Source organism: Nelumbo lutea, chromosome 3 (assembly GCF_056320005.1).
Source record: "Nelumbo lutea isolate HS-2025 chromosome 3, American lotus-T2T, whole genome shotgun sequence".
NCBI lineage: Eukaryota > Viridiplantae > Streptophyta > Magnoliopsida > Proteales > Nelumbonaceae > Nelumbo > Nelumbo lutea.
In genome coordinates, this window is record NC_142686.1 from 12,493,937 (window position 1) to 12,506,519 (window position 12,583).

General features: G+C 42.3%; 1 protein-coding gene across 2 annotated transcripts in view; it reads right to left on the reverse strand.

Moving 5' to 3' along the window:
• Nucleotides 1-12,583, reverse strand: part of LOC148862998 (phospholipid-transporting ATPase 3-like) — a 72,576-nt gene that overhangs the window by 34,876 nt on the left and 25,117 nt on the right. For both annotated transcript variants that reach the window (XM_088978009.1, XM_088978011.1), the window contains exons 6-7: nucleotides 657-734; nucleotides 436-532 (exon numbers count right to left, since the gene is read on the reverse strand). In XM_088978009.1, the coding sequence (XP_088834135.1) occupies nucleotides 436-532; nucleotides 657-734 (175 nt within the window). The remainder of the gene's footprint in view (nucleotides 1-435; nucleotides 533-656; nucleotides 735-12,583) is intronic.

Consider the following 12,583-nt stretch of genomic DNA (forward strand, 5'->3'; position numbering starts at 1 on the left):
AAAAAAAAAAACGGTATAAACACTTCCATAGCTTTCACACACTGTGTCACCTAGATAGCAACATTTTCTATAATAGCTTTACTTAGAGACTTCCCTCAAAAAACTTTAGCATTTCCTCTCGTCTTGAGAACTATACAAGAATGCTACCCTCATACACCTACAGATGACTTTTCTTCTCTTCTTGGGTGCAAAAAAGAATCAGGTACTAAACAAGCTTCCCATATCCCCTGAGGAGTCCACCTACATTAAAAAAAGAGAAGAAAAACTCCCAAATGATGGATATAAACTAATAGCAGATTAGGACATTGAAAGTAGTCCCACCACTTGCTCTACAAAGAAGATACATGTTAGTTAGGTGAAAGAAACAATTGGGCCTTGCATCTCCAATTCAAAAGAACTTCAAATCAGAGGGTACATAACAGAAAACGGTTAAACCTTTAAATTCGGAGGCCTTATCAGGAGTCAAGTAATCCCAAGTCCTTTCAAGTGCCTTTCTAATCTTCAAATTTGTTTCACCATCAAGATTTGCAGTCTGTGGTATGAGAGAAAAGTGATATGAGATACAGAAGCAGAAATGTTCCTGGATTTTCTTAGGTAAATATGTTCAACTAAAAACAGTAAATAACTTTTCCAAGTAAAAGAGATGGAAGAAAAACCTCAGTGTAGCAGATGCCATCTGGATTTGTACTTGCAAGGAACAAGAGATCTGCAGGAAAGAAGCCATCCTGCTTAACCTACAATGATGAAACATTCAGCTTTAAAGTAAGATTACAAGTATTATGAACTTAAAAAGAAAAAAAAAAAAACATTAGTTAAGATCTTATGAAATGCATGCCTCAAGAGAACATAAACTGGGTGCTTAAAAACTATGCTTTTTCCATAAGTTTCCAAGTAGACAAACTAATAACAGTTAGAGATGATCTTTTTTTTTTTTTGATAAGTTGGAGATGATCTTGCTCGTTTCATTCACTCAAATAAATTTATGGAATCAGAAAATTGGTCCCAGGACGTGGCATCCTCAAGCTCCTAATCAAATCAAAGTAAATGTTTTTTTCTTAAAGGTAGAAAAGAGATTAGGATACAAATAGGCTCCCGAATAAGAAAGACAGGACCAAAAACCAGATTACATTACAACTCAAGAAGACTTCTAGAGTTCAGCTGGGCTCCAAACTCCCTGGTTTAGAAACCTTTTACAGATGCAGTCCAAGAAACCACTTTTCCAAAGGAATTAGAAATGAGGCTGTCTACTCCTTTGGCCTTGTTATGGAACACTATATTATTTCTGTCCGCCCAGACGGTGCTGATCAGTGCTGCGGGAATTAATCTCCAAACACTTTGGTCAACTTGGAAAGCCTTAAACAGTCCCAGCACCATATCCGATCCAACACAGAATTTGGCATGGCCCAGGGTACACCCACGGAGGAAAGATAGTGACTCCATAAAGACATCGAAACAGAACAGTGGAGGAACAAATGCCTACTATCCTCTACCTGCCAACCACATAACACACAGCTCAAGTCTTGAATCTGCACTCCTCTTCTCAGTCCTCAATGGGCTTTTCTTAGTGAAGCACCCATTCAGGGGCATCAGCCCAAACGAGCATTTACTTTGGTATGGGCTGTCGCATTCCAAATAGTAGCAGCTGGAATGTCAGGTCTTCACCTCCTTCCAAAAATCTGGCAAAGGACGTCACAGAAAATGATCCGTCAGCACTCCAGATCCATCTCCAGCTATCTTCTTCCAACATGTTTATGGTCCGATTGGATATCAGCTCAAACAACTCCCTCACGTGATTAATTTCCCAATCCTGGAAGTTTCTTCTAAATGAGGGGCTCCAAATGATAGAATTGTTTGAGACTTCATAGCACTCAGCCATCAGAGAATCCCGAGTATCAGCCAGGTGATAGAATTATTTCTTCTAAAGGCTGCCCATTTCCCAGCTTCTGAACCAGACCCTTATTCATAAAGGGGTGCAAATCCGTGATCTTCTTCTAAAGGGAGCACCCTAGGGAATTAACACTAGATCTAGTTATCCAGTAACCTCTGTCAGTGTCAATTTTAGCTGCTACCAGTTTCCTCCACCAGCTATCCCTCTCTGTCCCAAACCTCCAGATCCATTTTCCAAGGAAGGCTTCACTAAATATTTTCAGTTTTCTAATCCCCAGACCCCTTTTTCCTTTGGGATAACAAATTTGGTCCCAATTGACCAGGTATATTCTTTTTTCCTCATTCCAACCTTTTCAATAAGAAATCTCTCTGGATTTTTTCCACCCTTTGGGCCACTTTTGTTGGAATAGAGAAGAGAGAGAGAAAATAAGAGGGCAGATTTGAGAGGGAGCTTTTGAGGAGAGTGATCCTGCCTCCCAAAGTAAAATATTTGGCTTTCCAAGAAGCTAATTTTCTTTCCAGCCTTTCAACCACCGGATCCCAAATCAAAGACGATGTACACTTGGCTCCTAGAGGCAAGCCAAGGTATATGGTAGGCAGAAAACCAATTTGACAGGCCAGAACCTCAGCTAGAGATTCAAGATCCTCAATCCTGCCCACTGGAATTAGTCTACTCTTAGACCAATTTACTCTTAGCCCTGTTACCACTTCAAGCCAGCTTAGAACCCCAGACAGAATTTCAAGTTGATCTACATCTGCATCAATGAAGCAAAGGGTGTCCTCTGCAAACTGGAGCAGCTGGACTTTCTCTCCCCCCACCCCCCGGGACATGCTTCAAAACCTTTCCACAAACCCAACTCACGTACTTTGTTCACAAAAGTAGTTAGGATCTCCATCACACAGATGAACAGAAGGGGGGAAAGGGGACCCCCTTGTCTAAGGCCTCTGATACTCTGATACTTTCCACAAACCCAACAAATCACCCTTCACCACCTCCTAGCATTTCTTGTAGAATAAGTCAGTTTAACCATCTGGCCTTGGAGATTTATCTACTTCCATATTTTTAATCACTTTTTTTTTTTGAGAAAAGGTAATGTAATCTTTATTGATAAGAAATACTAGTAAAGGCCTCCCAACCGAACACCTTAGATGGGAAAACAGCCCAAACATAGCAACATTACAGATGCCATAGGCTCCTAGAATTTAGCCTAGCCCCCAACTGAGCAGCCTGAATTCCCTTCGAAGCCAAGACCCAAGAAATCAGCTTTCCAAAAGAAATAGATATCAGGTCTTCCGGATCCTTATAGATATTCTGAAATAGTCTTTTGTTCCTTTCTGCCCATATGGTACTGATGACTGCAGCCGGAATGGACATCCACACAGCTGAAGCAAGCTTTGACAATCCCTGTAATCCCCAGCTCCACAACATCACCTTCACCGAAGCTGGCATTGACCAGGCAAGACCCACCAAACCAAGAAAATGATTCCAAATTCTAGTAGATATTGAGCAGTGCAGAAACAGATGACTGTTATCTTCCACTCCTTGGCCACATAACACACAACTCTGATCCTGAATATGAACCCCTCTCTTACATAGGTGGGCTTTAGTTAAACACCTGTCTAGAACTGCAACCCACACTAGAGCATTGATTTTTGAGGGAGAGGTTGGATTCCAGATTCTGGAAGCAGGCATGTCTTCTGAAGCACTCATTGTCAGGTGAGTGGAGAATGACTTGACTGAGAAGAGGCCATCTGTACTCCCAGTCCAGGACCAGCTGTCTTCTTTGAGCAGATTTAGGGGTTGAAGGGAGAGCAGTTTGAGTAGATTAGCCAGGACAGAATTTCCCAATCCTGAAAGTTCCTTCTGAAAGAAGGGCACCAGGCTACTGAGTTCCCCACCACCTCAAAACATTCAGCAATCACTGCATCTTGATGATCTGCTAACTGAAATAGATGTGGGAATAACTCTGAAAGAGGAGTGTTTCCACACCAGGGATCTTTCCAGAAGGACAGCCTGTTACCCTTCCCAAAGTTGGGGCTTAAACCTCTACTGAAAATGGGGAGAATGTCCATTATTTTCCTCCATACCGAACAGCCTAAGGAGGGGGGAGAAAAAGTGGTTATCTAATCTCCTCTATCTGTGTTGTATTTGGTTGCCTGTTCCCATTAACTTCCTCCACCAGTGGTTTCTTTCCAACCCGAACCTCCAGATCCATTTACCAAGAGCCTTATTAAAGGTCCTCATTCGCCTAATACCCAAGTCTTCTTTACTTTTCGGATACCACACCTTATCCCACTTCACCAAGTGGATTTTCTTCCTTTCCTCCTCCCAACCTTTCCATAGAAAGTCCCTTTGCAGCCTCTCAATTCTTTGGACCACTTTACTTGGAATTGGGAATAAGAAGAGATAAAATGCCGGCAAGTTGGATAAGGAGCTTTTTAAAAGGGTGATTCTGCCCCCCAAGGACAAGTATTTAGCCTTCCAAGTTGCCAATTTCTTTTCTAGCCACTCTAAGACTGGTTCCCAGATCAATACCGAAGTGCATTTTGCTCCTAGAGAGGGGAGTAAGGGGTTTCTTTTCCTTCCAATGAAGCATTCCTATGGAATTCCTGGAAAACCTGCATCACATCTGTTTTCACCACTTCCCAACAGCTTTTGTAAAATAAATTGGTGAGCCCATCCGGACCCGGGGACTTTTCTGAATCTAGATTCTTTATCACCTGCCAAACTTCTTCAGAAAAATTAACTTCCAAGCATCTTTGTTGGTCCTCAGAAATTCTTTTGAAATTAACTCCCTCTGGCAGAGGTCTTTTTTTCCAGTCTACCTTAAAGAGCTTCGCAAAGAAATTTATCATCATTCTTTTCTTGTCTCGCCAAGATTCCCCAACCTCCCTCTCAAGTTCCAACTTTTCTATTCTATTTATTCTATTTCTAGCCTTTACCATTTTGTGAAAAAAAAAAAAAAACTAGATTTTCTATACCCAACCTTGAGCCATTTCACCTTTGCTCTTTGTCTCCACTTCAGTTCATCCTTATATGCTAATTTATCTAGGAGCAGTTTTTCTGACAATCTTCTTTTCTTTTCTTCCTCTGAAATGGAGTCTCTTTCCTCTACTGAATCTATCTCTTTGATTTCCTCAAGACACCTCCTCTTTTCTTTTTCAGATTTATTCCAATTTTCGGCCTTCCAAGATTTCAAAGACACCTTAATTACACCCAATTTTTTTGCTAAAGTGTAAGAGCTTGTTCCAACCACTTGAGTTTCAGACCGTGATTTTTAAAAATGGTACAAAGTCTTCTTCTTCAAACCAAGCACGTCCCAATTAAAAAGCTAGATATTTCCTTCGGACTTGCCCACCACAAACTAGTTGAAGAGGGGAATGGTCTGAAATTGGCCTTAGCAAAGCCTGCTGTTTCAGGTTTTGGAATAGGTCTTCCCACCCCGAGGACACCAAAAATATATCAAGTTTTACTAGGACAGGATTCTCTTGGTTGTTTGTCCACGTAATAAATTGGGCCCCTATTAGAGGAAGATCTATCAGTTCAAATTGATTTACAAAATTTGCAATTCGCCTTCTGTCTCTTGCTCCGTTTCTACCTCCATTTCTGTCTTCCAAAAATCTAGTTATGTTGAAGTCTCCCCCTACTACCTAAGGGATTGTGGAAGACCCTCTTGCTTCAAATAAATCCCCCCAAAGCCTTTCCTTTTCTTCATTTAAAGTTGGGCCATAAACATCGGTAAACAAACCCCTTACTCCCCCCCCCCTCTAATTCAACTGGAAATGGAGAAATCCCCAACATGGGAATCAATCATCTTGCATTTCAATTTATCCCACATGGTAATTAGCCTCTTGCACTTCCTCTAGATGGTTTGTAGATCCATCTAACTTCCCCTTTTCCCCAAATACTCCTTATTGTTTCAGCTTGCACCACTTCCAATTTGCATTCTTACAAGAAAACCACCTCCGACCCCCATCTCTTCAATTAGTCGCATACCACCATCCTTCTTCTCTCTGACCCTTAACCCCACACATTCCAAGACAAGATTTTTAACTCCATAAAGAAAATACGATAAGAACACCCCCTTTTTGTCCTAGGCTCCTAGCCTTTCACTTTTCTCTACCCCTTCTTCCCCCTCCCCTCACCTGACCGTCCCCTTTCCCCACCTTCTCATTCAAACCCCAAGAGAGTCTTAGCATTTCCCTATTTTTCTTGAAAGAACTTCCCCTTTTTCTAGCATTTAGTTTTTCTTTTTCCACCAACAACCTCTTCTCTATCCCCTCTAAGTAGATAATTGTCTCCTCCTCCAAGCCCTCTATCGACACCCCCAAAAACATCCCCAACTCCAACAGCTTTGAGGTTACCCAGGCCGAAGTAGAGTCTACCTTCTTTCATCCCTCATTTTTCTCATCCCTCTCCCCCTCCACAACCTCCTCCTTTCCCCTTCTTTGTCCACCCTCCCAAATCAAAACGGAATTGCATACCTGATAATTTGGGATTGCGGCCGGCGGTTGGAACTGTGGGGTAGCTTCCTCTTTGGCTTCAATTATGACCAATGGGGTAATTTCTTCTAGAGTTGAGTCCTCTAGCACTGTCTCCAACATCGCAACAGTCGACTGAACATCCCCATCAAGACTAAGGTAGTGGAGATCCTAGAAGGCGTCTTTTGCTTATGAAGAGGCCTTTGCGGGTTTCTTGAGCATCTCGGCTCCGCACTGGCCTGCAATCGAGCACCATTATCCCTTTCTACAGGGAAGATCTGGTCTGTCGAGGCTAACCAGTTCGGTCCCGATGGCTAGGTACACTCCCCCTCCTGAGTTCCTAGTTGGGCTTGAGGAGAAATTAGATGGATTCGTGTTTCTTTCGAGTTGCTTGAACCGTTTGGGGTAGAGTAGTCCTCCCCACTAATTACCCTTGGTTCTCTTTCACCTGAACCGCCCCAATGGTCTCTCTACCTTCTGGGCTTGCCAAATACAGTGCCCCCCCCCCTTTGTTGGTCTTGCCTAGCAGGCATCCATTCCAATTCTTTTAAACATTCCAGAATAGTTTCTTTTAAGGCTTCTTTAGAAAAGCCCGCTCCTCCTTGATCTTTGTTTAAAATTTGAACCTCCTTTTCCTGTTGACCGTTGATACTCGGCTCCATCGCACGGTGGGGGAGGGATTGTTGACTACTCAAGCTAACCCCCTTGGTTGACCCCATAGCCTCCGACACCGTCTCAGGTATGGATCTCGAAAGACCCCTCTTTCTTCCTCCCCTCCGGTAACTGCCCCTAACCTCCATTATCTTCCACCTCCTCTTCTAGAACTACCGTTCTACTTACCTCTGGCTCTCTTCTCTAGCTCCTCTAGAAGGATTCAGTCCCCCTAGAAACACTTCCCCCTCTGTCCTCTCCTTTTCCTCCACCACCAGTCTTCTCTCTTTCGAGATCTAGATCCAGAACGTGGAGTCACCTGTCACGATTTTGATCTTTTCCGACACCTCTCCCTCCGTTCTAATCTTGATGCGGACCCATTCGCAAGTTTTCAACTCCTCCACCGAATCATCTGTCCCTAAGAAGCCCCCACAAATATTCCCTATCCCCTCTATTATGTTTGGGCACCAGAGCAACAGTGGCAGTCCGAACACCTTGATCCATGTCTCCTTTGTCAGGGCAACTCTCCGTTCTTCTCTACTAGCATGCACCCTACTGAATCTGCCCACCAATCAATCGCCAATCGGTTTTGTCCTAATTTCCAAGGTCTTTTGTACAACACCCATTCCGCCTCCTCCCTAGATGAGAAGATAAACAGGTACCGATCATCTATTAATTTCTTTATCCTCACCCCCGCTACCTCCCCCTAACTTCTTGTCGCCTAGGTTTTGATTTCTCCCACCCCCACCTTCCTCTCGAAGCAGCCCACTAAGCAGCCCTTCAGGAAATTCCTTCTGGCTTCCACTCCTCTTTCCTCTATTTCCAAGAATTGCTGATCCCCCTCTCTTCGTATGATTGTCTCTCCAAATCTAGGCCAAATCCCTACACCTACCGCACTTTTAAAGGAGAAGTGTCTTCTCAAACCTGACTCTTAATCGTTCGGACTGTGCCAGTTCTCCACCCCCCCCCCCCATCTACCTCCCTTTATTCCTAGAAAACCCGAACCACCTCTGAACAACATCTTACGGGAGCCAGACAATCAAAGCCATGCGATCATCTTGTGGGTTTGCCTCTCCCAGTCATCAACGTTAGACGTCGTAACCAAATTGATGGCATCACCAATCACAATTACAAGAATCCATTTTTGCCTCATCTAATACGGATACTCCTTTGCAGCCAAAATCCTTGCCATACTTCCTCCTTTCAGAAAGGAGCTTCTAGCTCCCTTTGTTGCTTCTCTGAAAGCCTTTTGAAAGCCAAATTGATGGGGAGGAGTCTTCTTTTCCAGTTTTCTTTAAACAAATCTGAAAAATACCTTGTTGTCACAGGTGACTCCTTCGTCGGGCCATCAAGCACCTACAGTGAGCCATCCGAGTGCCAACCACGTGCTTTCATGGTGTCAACATGTGTGTCATGGGTGGGCTTTGCTTGTATCTTGTAAGGGGGACCGCCAATGGCGTTATTGTAATTACTTAGTATGCTTTTCCATCATTTTGATGTTTCATATTGTCACTCCCCCAAAAGCTTAACGTACTCTTTGAGGGGAGGTAGGTAGTCGAGTGAGCTCATAAGCGTGTAAAGGTTAAGCACGAGATCCCCTCGACACTGTACTGTGTGCTTGTGCTTACCACTGATTAATGCAATACAAGTAGCCTTTTGCTAATTCGTGTGCCTTCTTGTTGCCTTTCTGTGTGTGTTTGCTTTGTTTCGTAGGCTTACTTGCCCATTTCGAGTGCCGCACGGGGCCCCAAAGTTTATCCCCGTGACATTGTGGCGATGTTTTTCATGTTTGTCCCAGTGTTTTAAAAGTGCAAGGCGCAAAAAAAGCGCAAGGGCCAACTTGCGCCTGAGGTGCAAGGTGCAAGGCGCAAGGCGCAAGGCGAGGCACACGCCTTTTTAAGAAAGGCACAAAATTACAAAAAAAAAGCTAAAAAATAAAAAGTCAGACAATTCAAAAAAATGCCAAAACAATTAAAAAAAATGCAAAAATTTCACAAAATATTAAAAATAGTGTTAATAGAAAATATAAACATAAATTTTAAAATAAATGTTTTAAAAACCAATTATCTAAAATTAAAATACATAAACATAACATGTAAAGCATATTCAAATGAAAATATAAAAATAAAAGCAAACATAAAAAGCATTTTCAAGCATGTAAAACCCACAATCTCTTTTTTTACTTAATTGCATTGTTTCAAGTAGCTAATGTGTATTCATCAAAAAAAAAAGTAGCTAATGTGATTTAAAACATATTGCATTCTTGATTCTATGAGTCACCTTTGTACCACGCCCCTCGAGGCAAGCCCAAACAAGTCTATGTTAGGGTCTAAAATTCTTATTTCTTGCATAAAAAATAATGATTGTATAACTTTCATTGCCTTTTAAGAAGATATTTATAGGCTAGTTTGTCCGTCCTCAGCACAGGATTAGCTCCTTCACACTCCTCCCCCATCATCTCCCCCTTCTCCGGCGAAGCTCCCTCCCCCTGACTTTCCTCTTCTTTGTCAACCAGCACTGCTGTCCTACTCACCACTGAGTCCTCCCTCCCCGACCCCCTCCCTAAATCCCTCTCTCCCACCCCTAACCACCTCTTCTCCCTCCACCCAACACATGGTCCTCTTTCCTGCCAAATCCACACCCAGAAAGAAAGTTCCCTTGCCCAAATTTCAACCTTCTCCAAATCCCCCCCCCCCCAGCTTTCACCTTCATCCTAACCTACTCACAAAGTCACAAGTTTTCAGCTCATCTAGAGAGTCGTCTATCTCCAGGAAACCCTTGCAAAGATTGCCAATTCCCTCTATCACACTTGGGCACCAGAAAGGAAACAGTGGCCCAAACACCTTGATCCACATTCCTTTTGGTTTGACCTCCTTCTCTGGCCAACGGCTCGCCGCCGTCTCATCCCACCAGTCAAGAGCCAATATGTTCTGTCCCAAACTCCATGGACCATTTGACAGAATCCAATCCACCTCTTCCTTGGATGGAAAAATAAACAGGAAGCAGTCATCTATGGCTGCAGTACAAGCTCCTAATCAAATCAAACTAAATTTTGATAGCTGCAGTTATGCAAACCACAGGAACTCAGATACTGGTTACATATCCCTTGGACTAGTGTGTTATTTTTGCTCACCCATTGTACTTGATTGTGTATGTGGGAAGAGTAGCAATGGGCTAGCTGTTTTTACTCTGAAAGCAGTTGATATTGAGAGCTACTTCATGTTGCATTTAACATCTAGGTTCTTATTTGTTATTTCTGAATTAATAAAAGTTGATCATTTACTGATAAAAAAAATGGTCCAAGATTCTATGTCCAAGATTCTCTGTCTTTTAATCTTTGATATGCTATCAGTTTCCATTACAATATAAATATTCAACATAATGAAGATTGTGGTCTAATTCTTTGATATGCTATCAGTATGTGAGAACCCCATAAGTTATGGAGCACCATATTGGGCAGTCAAAGATAGCAAACATAAAAGATAAGCATAGAAAAATAAGGATTCTGAACTTCAGCTTCAGGAGTGAATAACAAGAAAATAAATAAATAAATAAAATGGAAGAGAAGCACAGTCAAGAGACCTTGGGGCTGGGATTAGTGTTGAAGGATGACCAAATGAAGGAAAGAAGATTGAAACAGACTAACCATACAAAATGAAAGCCGTTGACAGCAATAATGAGATTGGTCTATTCCAGGTCAGACACTCTACAAGAGATGAAAGACAACAGAACATAGCTGAAGGCAGAACTACTTGCTGTATTACAAGGAGTAGAGATTGCTAACTTTACATGGTCCAATTTCCAAGAAAACTCCCTGTTGTTAGAATTAGTTTTTTTATTTCTGCTGTAAGGGTGCTGTCAGTTTAGGATGCTGTCAGCATGTTCTTTTCTTTGTTTAAGTTCTTATTATTAGGGTGGGTCACTAGTGGCGTTCTTGTAATTTCTGTTTTTTTATTTTACATCATGTTAATACAAATAGGAAGCTGGGAGCTGCCAGCTTCAGTTTTTGACTCTCAAATACTTTTTCTCTTCTCTTCTCTTCGTATCTCTCTTATCTCTTCTCTCCTCTCTCTTCTCTCTCTTTTAAAAAGAAAAGATGGTATCAGAGCATAACTCTGGGCGATAGGAATCTATTTTCTCCTCTGAATCACATTCCTTCCACCCAGAAATCTTCCACCCAGTTTTCTGACTCTTGGACAGTGAAGGCAGAAACCCTAATCGGACTGATCAGAACCATCAACTGTTGCTGTTTTTTTCTGGGTTCTTCCTTGGTCATAGCACCAAGGTAACCCTAGTAGGAGGGGGCCGATGCTGTGAAGGCTCTCTTTCTTTTGGCTGATGCCGTGAAGACTCAGTCTTGAAACTGCACCTTCGTACAGGTGCTGTACAGGGATGTATGATTCCCTTTTTTTGTTACAGGTATGTGCTGTGATTGGTGATGTGTGTTGTGCATAGACCAATGATAACTGAAGTCTATTTTTTTGGACTATTTCTGAATGCTTTGAGTGCTGCTAGATGATTTCAGCGCTGTAGTTGTTATTTCTGGACTGTTTTGGAACTGTTTGGTTGAGGTCCAACTTCCTGGATGGTTTGATTATTGCTAGAGGATTTCAGCAGTGTATTTTGGACTGTTTTTTTTGAACTGTTTAGTGGCTGCCATTAGATTTCAGCTGTGGATCCTTTGTTTCAGAAGCAGATTTCTGAGTGTTTAGTGCCCTAATTATAACTGTGAGAGTTAGTAGTTGAGTGAGAATTAGTCTTGTGCACCTGTGGTTTAAGTTTTGTCTTATAACCTTTGTTTCTGTCAATGGCAAATGATGAATCTGCCTCATCTGGGGTTACATCAACCCATAGTACAGCTGGTATGGGAGCTGAAAATATGATATTTCCTATGCCAATTACTCCTTTGAATGGCCTGAACTACCTAGAGTGGGCTAAAGATATAAAACTTTACATAACAGCCAGAGGAAAAGCTGGGTACATAAATGAAAAGTGAAAGAACCCAAGAATGGGACAGCTGAACATGATAGGTGGGACCAAGAGAACAGTATAGTGATGTCCTGGCTTCTGGAAGCCATGGAACCTGATGCGAAAAAGAACTTTATATGGGCAGACACCACTATTGAAATATGGGAACAGGCCAAAGCCACTTATTCTGAGCAGAGGCACTATGCTAAGATTTACTAGTTACAAGCTGCATCCTCAACCTGTAAATAGGGGAACCGTAGTTTGTCAACCTATTATTCAGCCCTTACTTCAGTATAGAAGGAGTTGGACCACTATCAAGCTATAGAATGGAAACATGATGACGATGCTAAAGCCTATACGAAGTTGGTTTCTCAGCAATGGGTTTTTGCTTTCTTGTTGGGACTAAACCCCGTATATGAACCTCTTAAAGTTCAGATTTTAGGGAGTAAAGAGTTGCCTTCAGTTCAAGAAGTTTATGCCCTGGTTCAATCTAAGGAAACTAGGGAGTGTGATGGTTACAACTAAGGGGGAGAAACAGGTGGCATTAGCTACAATGGGTGGTAACAATATGGGAAAGAAAAATGACTCCAAGAAA